General features: G+C 42.9%; 2 protein-coding genes across 7 annotated transcripts in view; one reads left to right on the top strand and one right to left on the bottom strand.

The window, feature by feature from the left end:
* Window positions 1-1,862, bottom strand: part of ALDH5A1 (aldehyde dehydrogenase 5 family member A1) — a 13,897-nt gene extending 12,035 nt beyond the window's left edge. Inside the window, exon 1 of one of the 2 annotated variants that reach the window (XM_035125540.3) lies at window positions 1,395-1,862. In XM_035125540.3, coding sequence (XP_034981431.3) covers window positions 1,395-1,733 — 339 coding nt within the window. In that variant the 5' untranslated portion in view covers window positions 1,734-1,862. The remainder of the gene's footprint in view (window positions 1-1,394) is intronic. The other variant, XM_060277940.2, reaches the window with a different exon arrangement.
* Window positions 1,071-12,191, top strand: part of GPLD1 (glycosylphosphatidylinositol specific phospholipase D1) — a 27,961-nt gene continuing 16,840 nt past the window's right edge. For 2 of the 5 annotated variants that reach the window (XM_088676236.1, XM_088676234.1), the window contains exons 1-10: window positions 1,921-2,054; window positions 3,509-3,853; window positions 4,843-4,898; window positions 5,527-5,605; window positions 6,805-6,902; window positions 7,253-7,363; window positions 7,950-7,998; window positions 9,713-9,767; window positions 10,595-10,702; window positions 12,119-12,146. In XM_088676236.1, the coding sequence (XP_088532362.1) occupies window positions 3,760-3,853; window positions 4,843-4,898; window positions 5,527-5,605; window positions 6,805-6,902; window positions 7,253-7,363; window positions 7,950-7,998; window positions 9,713-9,767; window positions 10,595-10,702; window positions 12,119-12,146 (678 nt within the window). In that variant the 5' untranslated portion in view covers window positions 1,921-2,054; window positions 3,509-3,759. Of the gene's footprint in view, window positions 1,204-1,920; window positions 2,055-3,508; window positions 3,854-4,842; window positions 4,899-5,526; window positions 5,606-6,804; window positions 6,903-7,252; window positions 7,364-7,949; window positions 7,999-9,712; window positions 9,768-10,594; window positions 10,703-12,118; window positions 12,147-12,191 lie in introns of those variants that run through there. The other 3 variants (XM_088676235.1, XM_035126410.3, XM_035126411.3) reach the window with 3 other exon arrangements.

Genomic DNA, 12,191 nt, shown 5'->3' with positions numbered 1-12,191 from the left:
AAAGTACCCCAGGGAATGTAGTTAATGGGAAAACAAATGAACAAATAAAGAATTTGCTTTAATCTGAAGGTGCAAGTTTTTTTTATTATTATTATTATTATTATTATTATTATTATTATTATTATTATTATTATTATTTACGGTAGTTCATTTATGAGTTGCTTCCCATGAGACACCCCCAAGGCAAAGTAATGTATATACAACAGTTAGTTATCTACCCCAGTAGATATTGTTTAAAATCTGTCCTAAATCTGTACCAGGGGTGCCAACTTGAATAAAATATTCGATCACAAGACCTGGTGCGCACACACCATTTGAATGGCAATGGCCATCAACTTTGTGCCTCAAATACCGGTATTTCATTAGGTTCCTATGCTCTGTACTTACTTACTTAGAGATACTCCTTTTAAAATAAACTAAAAATAAACTGATAAGTTGCTTGTCACCAGAAGGTCTCCAAGCAACTTGCACCAAATACATACAGTAATACCAAAAGGGAATAAATTGATTGATCGCCTAACATAACACTTATGAAAAACAAAACAAAAAACCACCCTTCATATGAGGCCCGGATTTAGGTTTGATGAGGCCCTAAGCTACTGAAGATAATGGGGCCCTTTATATGTCCAGCTGTCCTTTGTCAGCAGCAAATTGTCACTGGTTTTTTTTTTTTTAGTTGAATATATGCTGTATGGTAATTTATGGACCTAATAGGTATCTAAAGCCATTTGCACATGCAGAATGTAGGCACCCTATACTGTATATAGAAAGGAGCAAACAAGTGATATTTTAGGGAGCAGGCTAGCAGACCGGCCAGGAGCCTACACAACACAAAACACTGTTTATGTATGTTGGTTTTATTTTATTTGCTTTTTAATCTTATATTTTGGAAATGTACATCCAGGTGTTTTTTTCCTTTAATTTTTTTTGGGGCCCCAAGAGAGTGGGGCCCTAAGCTATAGCTTGTTTAGCTTATATGATACATAAATCCGGCACTGCTTCATATAAATAATAACAAGCAAGCAGCATCTATCCATTCCTTTATCTGCTGCTTCTCCGGAGCAAACTCTGGGGGGAAGTCTCTTTGAAGGAGGCGCATTCCCTTTCTCCAGAACTGGCAGGCGCCTTCTGAATAATCCTGTCTAGATGTCCCCACGGCGCGTCTCGAAGGGGCTGCCCATGATCTATCTACAGCTGATGCCGGTGGGTGGCCACATGCCAAGGAAAGCCGGGCAGCCGGGCTCCTCTCTTTTAACAGCTGTGCACAAGGCGCCGGCCGGCGGGCATCGTCCCCTCTTGCGCACAGGCGCAGGAGGGAGCCTGGAGTGGGGCTCTTGCACGACCGGCTCCCCCTGCCTTGGGAACTCTCCCCGCGCCACGCAAACCTTCCTCACCTTGGCAGACGCCCCGCTCCAAGCAGCGCCGGCCTCGTAGGCGGCCCTCACCGCGGCCTGCGCCTCCGCCGCCCCGCAGTCCGCCACCCGGCTCAGCTCCGCGCCGCTGGCCGGATCCCGCACGGGGAAGGCGCCCGCCGCTTGCACCCAGCGGCCTCCCACGAAGCCTCCGGTGCGCACCAGGGAACCGGCGAGCGCCGCTGCGCCCGGGCTGGCGCTGCTGCTGCTGCTGCCGAGGCGGACGCCGCCGGGCGCCGCTAGCCAGAAGCTAGAGCGGCGGGGAGGAGGCGGGCGAGCGAGCGGGGCTCGGAGGCCCAGCGACGCCCAGCGAGTCGCCATGGCCTCGGCGCCTGGGAAGGGAGCGGAGAGGGTGGAGCTGGGGGCGGGGGAGGGCGAAGGCCCCGCCGAGCGTGGAGCTCCTTGGCAGGCGGGTTTCCCGCCCCGGCGCTGAGCGGTATGACCCGGGAGCGAAGTCCCTGCAGGCTGCAGCGCGACTCGCGCTTACTCGGGACTGGAGCAAAGCCCCGGTGGGACTTGCTTCGAAGCGGAGAAGTGCACAGCGCTGCAACTCCGTGCAAATGCACTTGGGGCCGTTCTCGTCCAAGGTCGCTCACGGATTTAGTGGTCTTTCAGCATAGGGACCAACTCCTAGCAACCAAGGTGCCTTTGCTTGCCCCCTCCATTAAAATATTTGAGGGGACTGTCCCCCCGGCATTGCCATTCAAATAGTGAGCATGTGCCGCATCATGTGATCAGTTATGCAGGGCAGGGCTGACCTGGTTTCCACCCCCACCCCACCCCCCCAAAATTATTTGAAGTTGGCACCCCTGACTTAAGCCATTCTTCCGTGCTCGTTTGCTGGAGAGATTCGCCTTTAGCCCAAGCTTGCGTTGCCCGTTTCGTTATGATCTCTCCGCGCGAGTGCTGCTGCTTTGGAGGATGCTCGGTGGCAGAGCATCCGCTTTGCACGCAGCAAGTCCTAGGATCAACCCCTGGCGTCTCCAGGTAGGGCTGGGAAATAATGCCCTCTGCCTGGAACCTTGCACTGCAGAGCCACTGCCACCAGCCACTGTAGGCAATAGCTAGAGGGCATCAGGGGGATGGATGCCCTGGCTGAAACTGAAGACAGTCAGTGTAAGCAATGTTGAACCAGAGTTGAGAGTGCTTGAGAACAGAGCTGTGTGTGTCTTGCAGCCCTTAAGCTAGCCTGCTCCCCTTAGGGAGAGGGGAGGATGTTGCCCCTTCACCTGTGTGGAAGCCAGATTCAGGTCCCGTTCGTTCCAGCTGGTTTCTGCCCAGACATAGGAAAGCACTGCCTTGTCCTTTGCTTTGGGGCAGCCCTCAGTTTGGGTCTTTTAATCTGGGGCTGGCCAACAGCTGTATCATCAGAGGTCCCTCTCTTTCTCCAAATTTGTAACCTGACCATTAAGAAACATTTTGCCCCGCCTCCTCACAGATAATAATGTGGTTGCCAGTGTAATCACGGTGGGTTTCCCAGTTGATGGAATGGGTGCAGGCAAACATAGCTGGGCCAGTGCATACAGCAGCCTTTGCCAACCAGGTTGTCCTCCAGGTGTTTCAGACTACATCTCCCATCAGCCCCAGCATCATATGGGACAGGCTAGCTCCATCAAGCCTCCTCTCCCCACAGCTGTCATCAGGGACAGCCGGTTCCAGCAGTGGGAGAATTTTCGCTTAGGCGCTGATGGGTGATACAAAAAACAAAACAAAAAAACACGACTGTATGAGTACAGTTTTTGGTCCTGGTACTTTGGTACTAGTTCCCATATAATGTGTGAATCAGCAGCAACACTTGTGAATGTTGTAAAACTCCCCCCCCCTTCAGTTGGTTAACTGCTACTAAAAGTTCTTGTTCCTTTAGATAGAATTCATAAGTTTTGCAAACCTCTCACGAACTATTAATGCATTATGGGCATTAACGGAACGAGACACACCCTTCAATATTTTAGGTTGTTGTTTTTAAGCGAAATATGGTATTTTTACTGATATCACCTGCATTAGCAGAGAACAATGGTGCGTTGAGAGAGAAGGAAGGAAGGAAGGACAGACGCAGTTGCCAAACATCATACAATAATATCCTTTCTCTGTTCTAGGCATCATTTCACAGATATCAATGGAAAAGAGACATCGTATTACGTTTCGTTGGGACTGATTCTTGTCTCAGATCCGTTGGCTGATACAGGGGAAACTGGCAAACACGTTTCCAAATCATGTGAGGGCTTTAGTTTATGTGCCAGTCACATATTTGATTACGAAATGCACTGTAGCCCATATTTCAAAGGTCACAGTCCTCCTATTGAAAGCATCTTGAAAACCATGGTTTATAGTCCAGAATATCCACAACATGGAAGCTTTCAAGATCTGGTCTGCTCTAGCTGTACTTTGCAGTTTTTGCCGTAAAGGTACACCATGTGGCTTGTCAACACATATTGAAATAGGTAAGATTTGATAACAAAAGGCATGAGTGTTGTGAAGCATCATAACAGATAATTTCTGTAATCTGACCATTTTAGTTACCAGGTAAGTGTTACTTAAAGGGGGGGGGATATGCAGCAATTGTTGAATAAAATACAGTGGTTACCATGTTGTTTTAAACTGCTATCAAGGCTAGGGCTGCATGTACCATATCTAGAGAAGGTGAAATGATACCAGCATAATGCAAGCTTGGCATATTTTATTAACAAAAACAGCATATATATGTGCTATCTTCAGTCAAACATATTTAAAAATATGAGTATCTTAGCCTTCAGGACTAATTTTTATATGCAGAAATGAGATGCTAAATGTTTTCTGAGGTTTCAAGCCTTAAAAAAATTATATGCTTACCTGATATTTGAGAAATCAAGGGGAGAGGGTAGCTTAAGAATTAGAAATATATTTCATTGTGGAATTTGTGTCTTAACTGTGGAGGCTTCAGTTGCAATTCATTTTGTAATTAATTTTCAGCTACAAAGTTTATGGCTAGGAGGCATTTTTTATTTATGCTTTTGTTCTAGTCTTTTGCAGAAGGCAGCATAAAACAATACATAGTTAATTCAACAAGTGAAATTGGGGTTAAGCAATATGGTCAGATTGAAATGCTGCTTGAATGGGTAGGATAACCATGATAAAAATAAACACACTACCAGGATAATGTTTATTTACAAATATGCCATGACCTGTTTCTCCATAAATATTGTTGTCATGGCAAAATAATAGATTGTGAGTGGGTAAGTAAGTTAAGGATATCTGCCAATATTCTTTGAAAACCATTAGGTAAAGGTTGTTTGACATTTCCCGATATTAAGGGATACTATCATGCAGCAAAATCTGGACACTGTAGGAATTGCATATTTCCCAGAGGATGGTAAGTGATCTTCATTTAAGTACTGCGGACCCCCTGTTTTTCCAAAGTCATCAGGAAGCTAATGTGATGTTATTTTTCTAGCTGACAGAGCTCTGGAATTTTTCAGCAGCCCAGAAGGAAATGTTGACTATCGCAAGGTAGGAAGTTTATGAGTCTAACATTAAAAAGCGTTTTAATAAATATTTCCTCTTTCTGCTACCTTCTCTACCCACCCCAGCACTGAACAAAAAAATTCTGGACCATAGGCTAGGGGTTAGCCTTAAAAGAATGACATTTGTTCATCTTTACCAAACTATATAAAACCTTGTTATAGTTATCTTTGATATTTGTATGAGTATTTAAGATACAGTATTTGAGTGACTTTAAAGCAGTTCAAAAGCACGTCAAAGTGCAAGTAGATAAATAGGTACCATTCCAGCAGGAAGGTAAACGGCGTTTCCGTGCACTGCTCTGGTTCGTCAGAAGCAGCTTAGTCATGCTGGCCACATGACCTGGAGGCTGTTTGTGGACAAACGCCGGCTCCCTTGGCCTATAGAGCGAGATGAGCGTGCAACCCCAGAGTCGTCCGCGACTGGACCTAACGGTCAGGGGTACCTTTACCTTTACCTTTAACAATACCTAGATGTGAGTATTAAGTACTATATTGTTTTGGTACTTGAAATATTGGTAACATGCAACTAATAATATTCTCTCTCTCCCTCTCTCTTCCCCTTCCCCTTTTCTCTCTTACTTTTATTCCTATTTCTTCACCATCCTCTTGTCCAGTTGATACTAACCCACCAAGATGCCTATCAGGCTGGAAGCCTGTATCCTGATGCCTTTTATTCTGGTATCTGCAGGAATGGTAATAAATGGTTGGATAAATTAGGTTTTTTCCCCTTGCCCCCAAAACCATACTACTGACAAGCAGCCTGATTCTTAATGCATTTTTACTAGCTGACTGGCTAGAGGTCCATATTGTAACTATGCCGGTGGAGAGTCTGAAGAGAACAAACCACTGTTCAAACAACGAATGCCAAGGAACACTACAGGAAGAATAAGGAGAATAATTATAGTTGCAGGCCAACAACTTCTGGGGACCCAAGGTTAAAGAAGGCTACTTTAAAAGGTGCAGGCAGAGGAGATCAGTCAACAAGGCATTTGATCATTTACACCGGCAATCTCCCTTTACAATTCCACGTTCCTTTGGTATTAGTGCATCTTGAGTTGATTATGCTTTATAATTTATACTATGAATGACTGGCCCAAGTTTTCATGAAAGGGGAAAAGATTTTGGAGAAGAATTAGAGGAACAACTCTGGCAACAAATTTGGAATAAACTACCATTTGGATCCATCTCAATTAGAACTCAGAGAAAATTCTTTAAATATAGCACATTGCTGGTATATGTACCCAGCCAGACTATATAGAATTAAACATAACATACCCAACCTTTGCTAGCAGAAATGCAATGAAGTACTGGCTCTCTAGTCCACATGGGGTGGTTTTACCTAAAAATTATTCCCTTTTGTGAAAAAGTTTTTTCAAACCATCAAATGATGGGACAATTGCTGCAACCAGAGCCCAAATTAGCCCTACTGTCATGTTTTACTCCTCAGATTAAGATCATAACCAATAAAGACCTCATCCTTCATTTATTAACTGCAACTAGATTAGTGAGTGTGGAAAATCGGAATACTTTAATTGCAAATCTTTTTGAAGCCTGGATTTCGCAAGTATGGGACATTATGCTTTTGGACAAATAAACCGTTTCACAAAAGGAATATCAATTGAGGGGGCTCACACCTTCTAAATGACATGGTATGCTTTTATTGACTTTGTTAAGACAATTGAAATTGGTTTTCACCCTCCGACTCAGGGAACCTTATGGAGAGACATGTTCATTTGATTGGCTTTCTTGGAGCGTCTAAAACTGCAACCCTCCTCTTTTCTGTATAGCTACTGAGCTCTGTTTTACTTGTATGGGTATGTTTTGTTACTTGAAATTAAAAATCAATTAAAAAAATTATCATGAAATAATGTTGTTCTTGTCTGATGTTTCAGGGCTGTTCCATCAAGTATCTGAGGACACTCACTGGGCACCTTTTCTCAATACCAGTATCCATTACATCAGAAAGAACTATCCTCAGCCCTGGGGAGAGGTAATAAATCCCCCCAAATTGCTCAGGCCGAAGGCCCTGGTATCATTATTTTCATAAATCTTATTATTCTTTCTCTTTCTCATTTGTACGGAAAGCATTTGAAAGAGAAAATGTCAAATTAATTTTGACGTTTCATAACGACTAGCTGTAAAAACAGCAGCATGCATGCCCATTGAAGATGCTATATAAATAAAGTAACTTATACCGCATAGATTTCTCCCTTGTGTTGGTGAAAGCATAGGCAAGGTTTCATCAGCAAACATGTCAACTAAATGTCTCCAAATAGCTTTTGAGAGTTTGGTTTCTATGCATTTAATGCAGAATTGCTTGTTTTTGTTTCTGTTGTTTAGGCCACAGAGAAACTGGTGGCTTTCCTCTTTGGAATCGCTTCTCATATGGTGGCGGACGTGAGCTGGCATAGCTTGGGGATTGAACAAGGATTTTTACATGCCATGGCAGCTGTATGTGGTGCCTTATTTTATTATTAGGCTCGGGTCATTTTTTCCTTGTGACCAAAGCATGCAACAAGCCTATTTATCATTTGGTTTTGTTGTTCCTCTGAAGTGACAATCACGTAATATCTGGGCTGGGGTGGGAGGGAGAAGGAAGGAAGGAAGGAAAGATCCCTACTGCTGTTTACCTTTAAGATAATAAATTGGTTGGATGTCCTCTGTAGTACAAGAGAGCATGGAGAACACAAACTCTTAAGATTCTGGTGAGTATGGATGGTTGTTGACAAGTAGCCATTATGGTCCGGTAGATTTGAAAGAAACACTTTGGCAGTTTGGGAGGTAGCCAGAGAAGGAGACAAAAGTCTTGAGTTTTTGCAGCTGATTGGCTAGGAAATCCTGCTGGAGGAATCCTGTGTGTGGAACTGTATGTGGAATTCTGTATGTGAAACTTTATGCAAAAGCAAGGGTGAAAAAGAAGCTTCAAGGGTCTCGATCATCTATGTTGCCTTGTATCAAAGAGGGGAAATGAGAAATTTTGATTCTGTTCATGTTACTACTTCTTTGATGCAAATAACTTGTTTCTATTTTTTCCTAGATTGATTTTCATGGCTCATATTCAGATGCTCACGCTGCTGGTGATTTTGGTAATTTATTTACTTATGGATCCTGGAATGTTCTCCCTAAGTTTCCATTAAATTCCCGAAGGTTCTTGCAGAAAAACTGATATCACTAAGGTTTCAATGACTTTATCCCTGAAATAAGTGATTTATTTAACCACGGCACTAGTTTCTTTCTTCAAAGCTTGCTCAGTTTCGGTTCCGGTTTCCGCCTGCAGGAATGGCGGACCTGTTTTCCATCTCTCTGACCTTCGTAAGGAATTTGGCGGTTGCTAGGGGAGTAAATGGCAACCCCCTACCCTCTCCGGGGGTTACGGAGAGGGGCCGCTGGCCCGCGATGCCCCCAGACCCACTCCGACTGTTTTTGGAGTGGGGGGAGCTTGGGCTGAGCACTTACGACGGCCAGGACTCCCGGACGCTAATCTGCATGGCGGGGATTTCCATGGTTAAAGAAGATAATTAGGCTTAAATCTATGGACATACTTCAGAAGGAGGGGAAGAAGCGCTGTTTACTGCTGAGAATTTTATGCTGCTGAGCGAGAGGAGTCAAAGAATGTACGGCATCTGGAAGAAGGATTGATGGGGACGGAGCGATAAGGGAAGCAAGTTTTTATTTTTTCTTCATATTGTTGCCTCGTATCTTCCCGGACGCGATGTCCTGGCTTGTTTGGAGTGAAAGAGAAGCAAAAGACTGTGTGAGTTGAACTTTATAGCTGTTGTTACTGAGCATATTTCTTAAAGATGTGAAGTTGCCGATGAGAAAAGCCCCCCCCTAGTCAGACGGAAGGAGTTCTGGACGCGTTCGGAGGATTTATGAGCTGTGACGCACTTTAAATTGGAGCAGCGACCTGAAGCTAAGTTCAGCTATAGGGCAAGGAGATCCATTAATTTACCAAGAGTTCATGGTTGGATGTTTGGGTCTCCTGCCTGAAAAAGCTGTAAATTCTATAAAGATAAATAAATCGTAAATCTTCATGGCTATGAGAGAAAATGAAAGTGATTTGAGTCTTTTAAGATGGCGCTGCTACTCCGTCGCAACAGGGAGCTCCACTAAGAAGATTTATGGGGAGGCTGGACTGATTAACTCACACAGGAGAAAGAACATCTGTGAAACTTCGTTTGACATTTATCTCAGCAGCTGGAACAATCGGATGAAAGTGGAAAACATCTAGGTGACTGTAAGGGGAAGATTTGGAATATTATGAGCTTGGAGGACGATTTGAACTTTAGAAATAAGACGGCAGTGGACAGTTGCGAGGAATTCCCAATTTCTTGAAGCATGGGAACCCAAAAATAAATTATTTAGATGATTTGGCATAACATTCGGTTTGATTGATATATATATGTGTATAATTTGAAATATTGAATGTGATATAATTGGTTTTAATTGGAAAATTAATAAAAATATTTTTTTAAAAAAAAAAAAAAACAAAGCTTGCTCAGTTTCACTAGGAGCATTTCAGCGGGCTAAGATGCTTGACTTAAGGCCTTTAAGTAGACAGTGAGAAACTTGCTTAGGTTCTGAGCTTAAGGGAGAGGACAAATCCAAAAGTATGTGGCAGACAGGAAGAAATGCCCTATGGAACTGAGCAAGCTATGCAGAAAGAAACTAGTTGGGCAGGTGTTCCAGATTTTGTTCAAATGCAAACGCTCCAATAATCTAAAAGGCAGGCAAAATTCTTTGTATGGTTTTTGCTGCAGTAAGTTGATGTCTTGCTCTCTTTTTGCCCTCTAATTTTAGGAGGAGACGTGCTGAGCCTGTTTGAGCTTGATTTTAGTTATTTGGAACCAAGCTGGTAAGTGTGCTATTTTCAACACACACACACACACACACACAGAGAGAGAGAGAGAGAGAGAGAGAGAGAGAGAGAGAGAGAGAGAGAGAGAGCAGGGAGCAGGGAGCAGAAGGTTCAGAAGCAAAGATAGTGGAGAAAGATCCTTGGTTTAACCATCACCACCAATGTGGTGTTGAGGAACCAGTGTTACAATATTATAACCAATGTTAAACATCATAACATCATAACCATTACAACCAATGTTATAACGATACCCTTGCATCAGGGAGCGGGTGGCACTGTGGTCTAAACCACTGACCAAGCCTCTTGGGCTTACCAATTGGAAGGTCGGCAATTTGAATCCATGTGATGGGGTGCTCTGTTCCAGCTGCTCTGTTCCAGCTTCTGCCAACCTAACATTTCGAAAGCACACAAGTGCAAGTAGATAAATAGGTATTGCTGTGGTGGGAAGGTAAACAGTGTTTCTGTGCACTCTGGCTTCCGTCACGGTGTCCCGTTGCGCCAGAAGCAGTTTAGTCATGCTGGCCACATGACCTGGAAAAGCTGTCTGTGGACAAACGCCGCTCCCTCAACCTGAAAGCCAGATGAGCGCCACCCCCCATAGTTGTCTTTGACTGGACTTAACTGTCCAGAGGTCATTTACTTGCATCAGGGGCTCTGGGGTTGAAATGATCTTGTCTAGTTTGTTCACACCTGTTGTTGCCTGTGGCTTCACCCACTGGGGAGGGGGGCACTGCGGATGGGTCCACAATTTTAGTTGAGGACTTGCTTTATGCCATTGAACTTTGTTGGTTTACACAAGAAACTCTGCTGTTCAATATATTTAGGTATGTGCCAGTCAAAGATTTACTGTCAATCTACCAGGAACTTTATGGACTGAAAGTAATAACTGAAGACACGATTGTTGACTGCACGTACCTGCAGTTTCTTGAACTGTAAGTCAAGCTAAATGTTTCCGTTTTTATTCCTACAGCAGAGCACGTTTTATAATTTGCTTATATGTTTGATTTTTTAAAAAATGAAAATCCTCTCAGTATAGTAATTGAATGAGAAAATCAATAATTTTGGGATAGCACAACTCAGTGTGGAGGACATTGGGCCCAAACAGAGGAAATTTGTTGATGGTGGGTTAGACATGCAAAAGAAGGATGGAGCAAGTGCTGTTAAATGATGAGAAATGGAGAAGAAAAGGCGCGAAAGAAGAAAGTTTAAAGTTGTGATGTGTGTTTTATTTTTTGTGGAAGCGATTTCCCATAAGTGGACGGGCCGGAGTCGATAGAAGGACAGTTGGTTTGTTTTGTTGTTGTTGTTTTTTTTAAATTGCACTTTGGTGCTAAAGGAAAGATTGGAAGGGACTGACATTGAAATGGGAAACAGATAAATATTAAGGAGGAGATGTCTCAATATATACATTTTAAAAGAAATTGTAGTGTGGAGTTAAGGAGATGCCAGAGGGATGTGGACGTATTTCAACTTTTGCTTATGGGCCAGCAATTCTTGCCCCTATTCTAAACATTTAATTCCTTGCACTGCAGACTCATATCAGGCTGTATGTTTAATAAATATAGTTTTGGTCAGTTCATTATTTCAGCTGAATAACAAATCTGGAATAACAAATTTATTAATGAATTCTACTGAAATAAATGACTTTACCTGACAGATACCCTTGTTATCTTCCTTCATGGTTGAATACTGCTTCCACATTGTAGTGGCTCACAAAGTCTGTGTTTTGGCGTAATCATAAACTATGATTTAACATTATGGAAATGAGCGACAGGGAACCTTTCCTCCCACAATCTAGCCATGAAGAGAAAACCAGAAGTTTCCATTTTCCATTCTGATTAACTGAAGTGTTTTGTTATGTCAGAACCCAGGCAAACAGGTTATTCTTTAAACATTGTTTACTGAAACAAGCCAGCTTCGAACCTTAGGTAGTTAAGCTTAACCACAGTTTAGGGCTTGGACGTAATGCTAAACTGCAGTTAATCAAAAATGGAAATTAGCTTATGACCCCCTTAGGGGGTGAGAGGAAAGTATGCAAGCCTGCGACTTGCCTTGACTTGCTACTGCAATGATAAACCATACTTTGTTGCAGCTAAATACTTTTATACAGATTGCTTTAATTATTCCCCCCTCCAACAAACAGTGGAACTATTAAACTGTAATTTTAATAATCAGCTAAGAACCGTATGTGTTATGTCTCTATTTAAACTGCCAGCTATCTTTATATAGAGGTTCTCAAAGCAATATAAAAAACAACGGCAAAGGAAGCATGTAGATGTATATAAAAAGTGTTTTGTGCACTGAAAAGTTCTGAACAGATGGTAAATAGTGAACACTTTCTTCTGCAGGTTTGGTGAAATGATCACTGTCGCCAAGGTAATGTATTTTTTGTTGAAAGAAGCTTTGTTGAATGCTACTCTT

The sequence above is a fragment of the Zootoca vivipara genome, chromosome 8, assembly GCF_965207765.1.
Source record: "Zootoca vivipara chromosome 8, rZooViv2.hap1.1, whole genome shotgun sequence".
NCBI classification, from domain to species: domain Eukaryota; kingdom Metazoa; phylum Chordata; class Lepidosauria; order Squamata; family Lacertidae; genus Zootoca; species Zootoca vivipara.
Note: the sequence above shows the minus strand (reverse complement) of the source record. Positions and strands in the feature narration are given on the sequence as shown.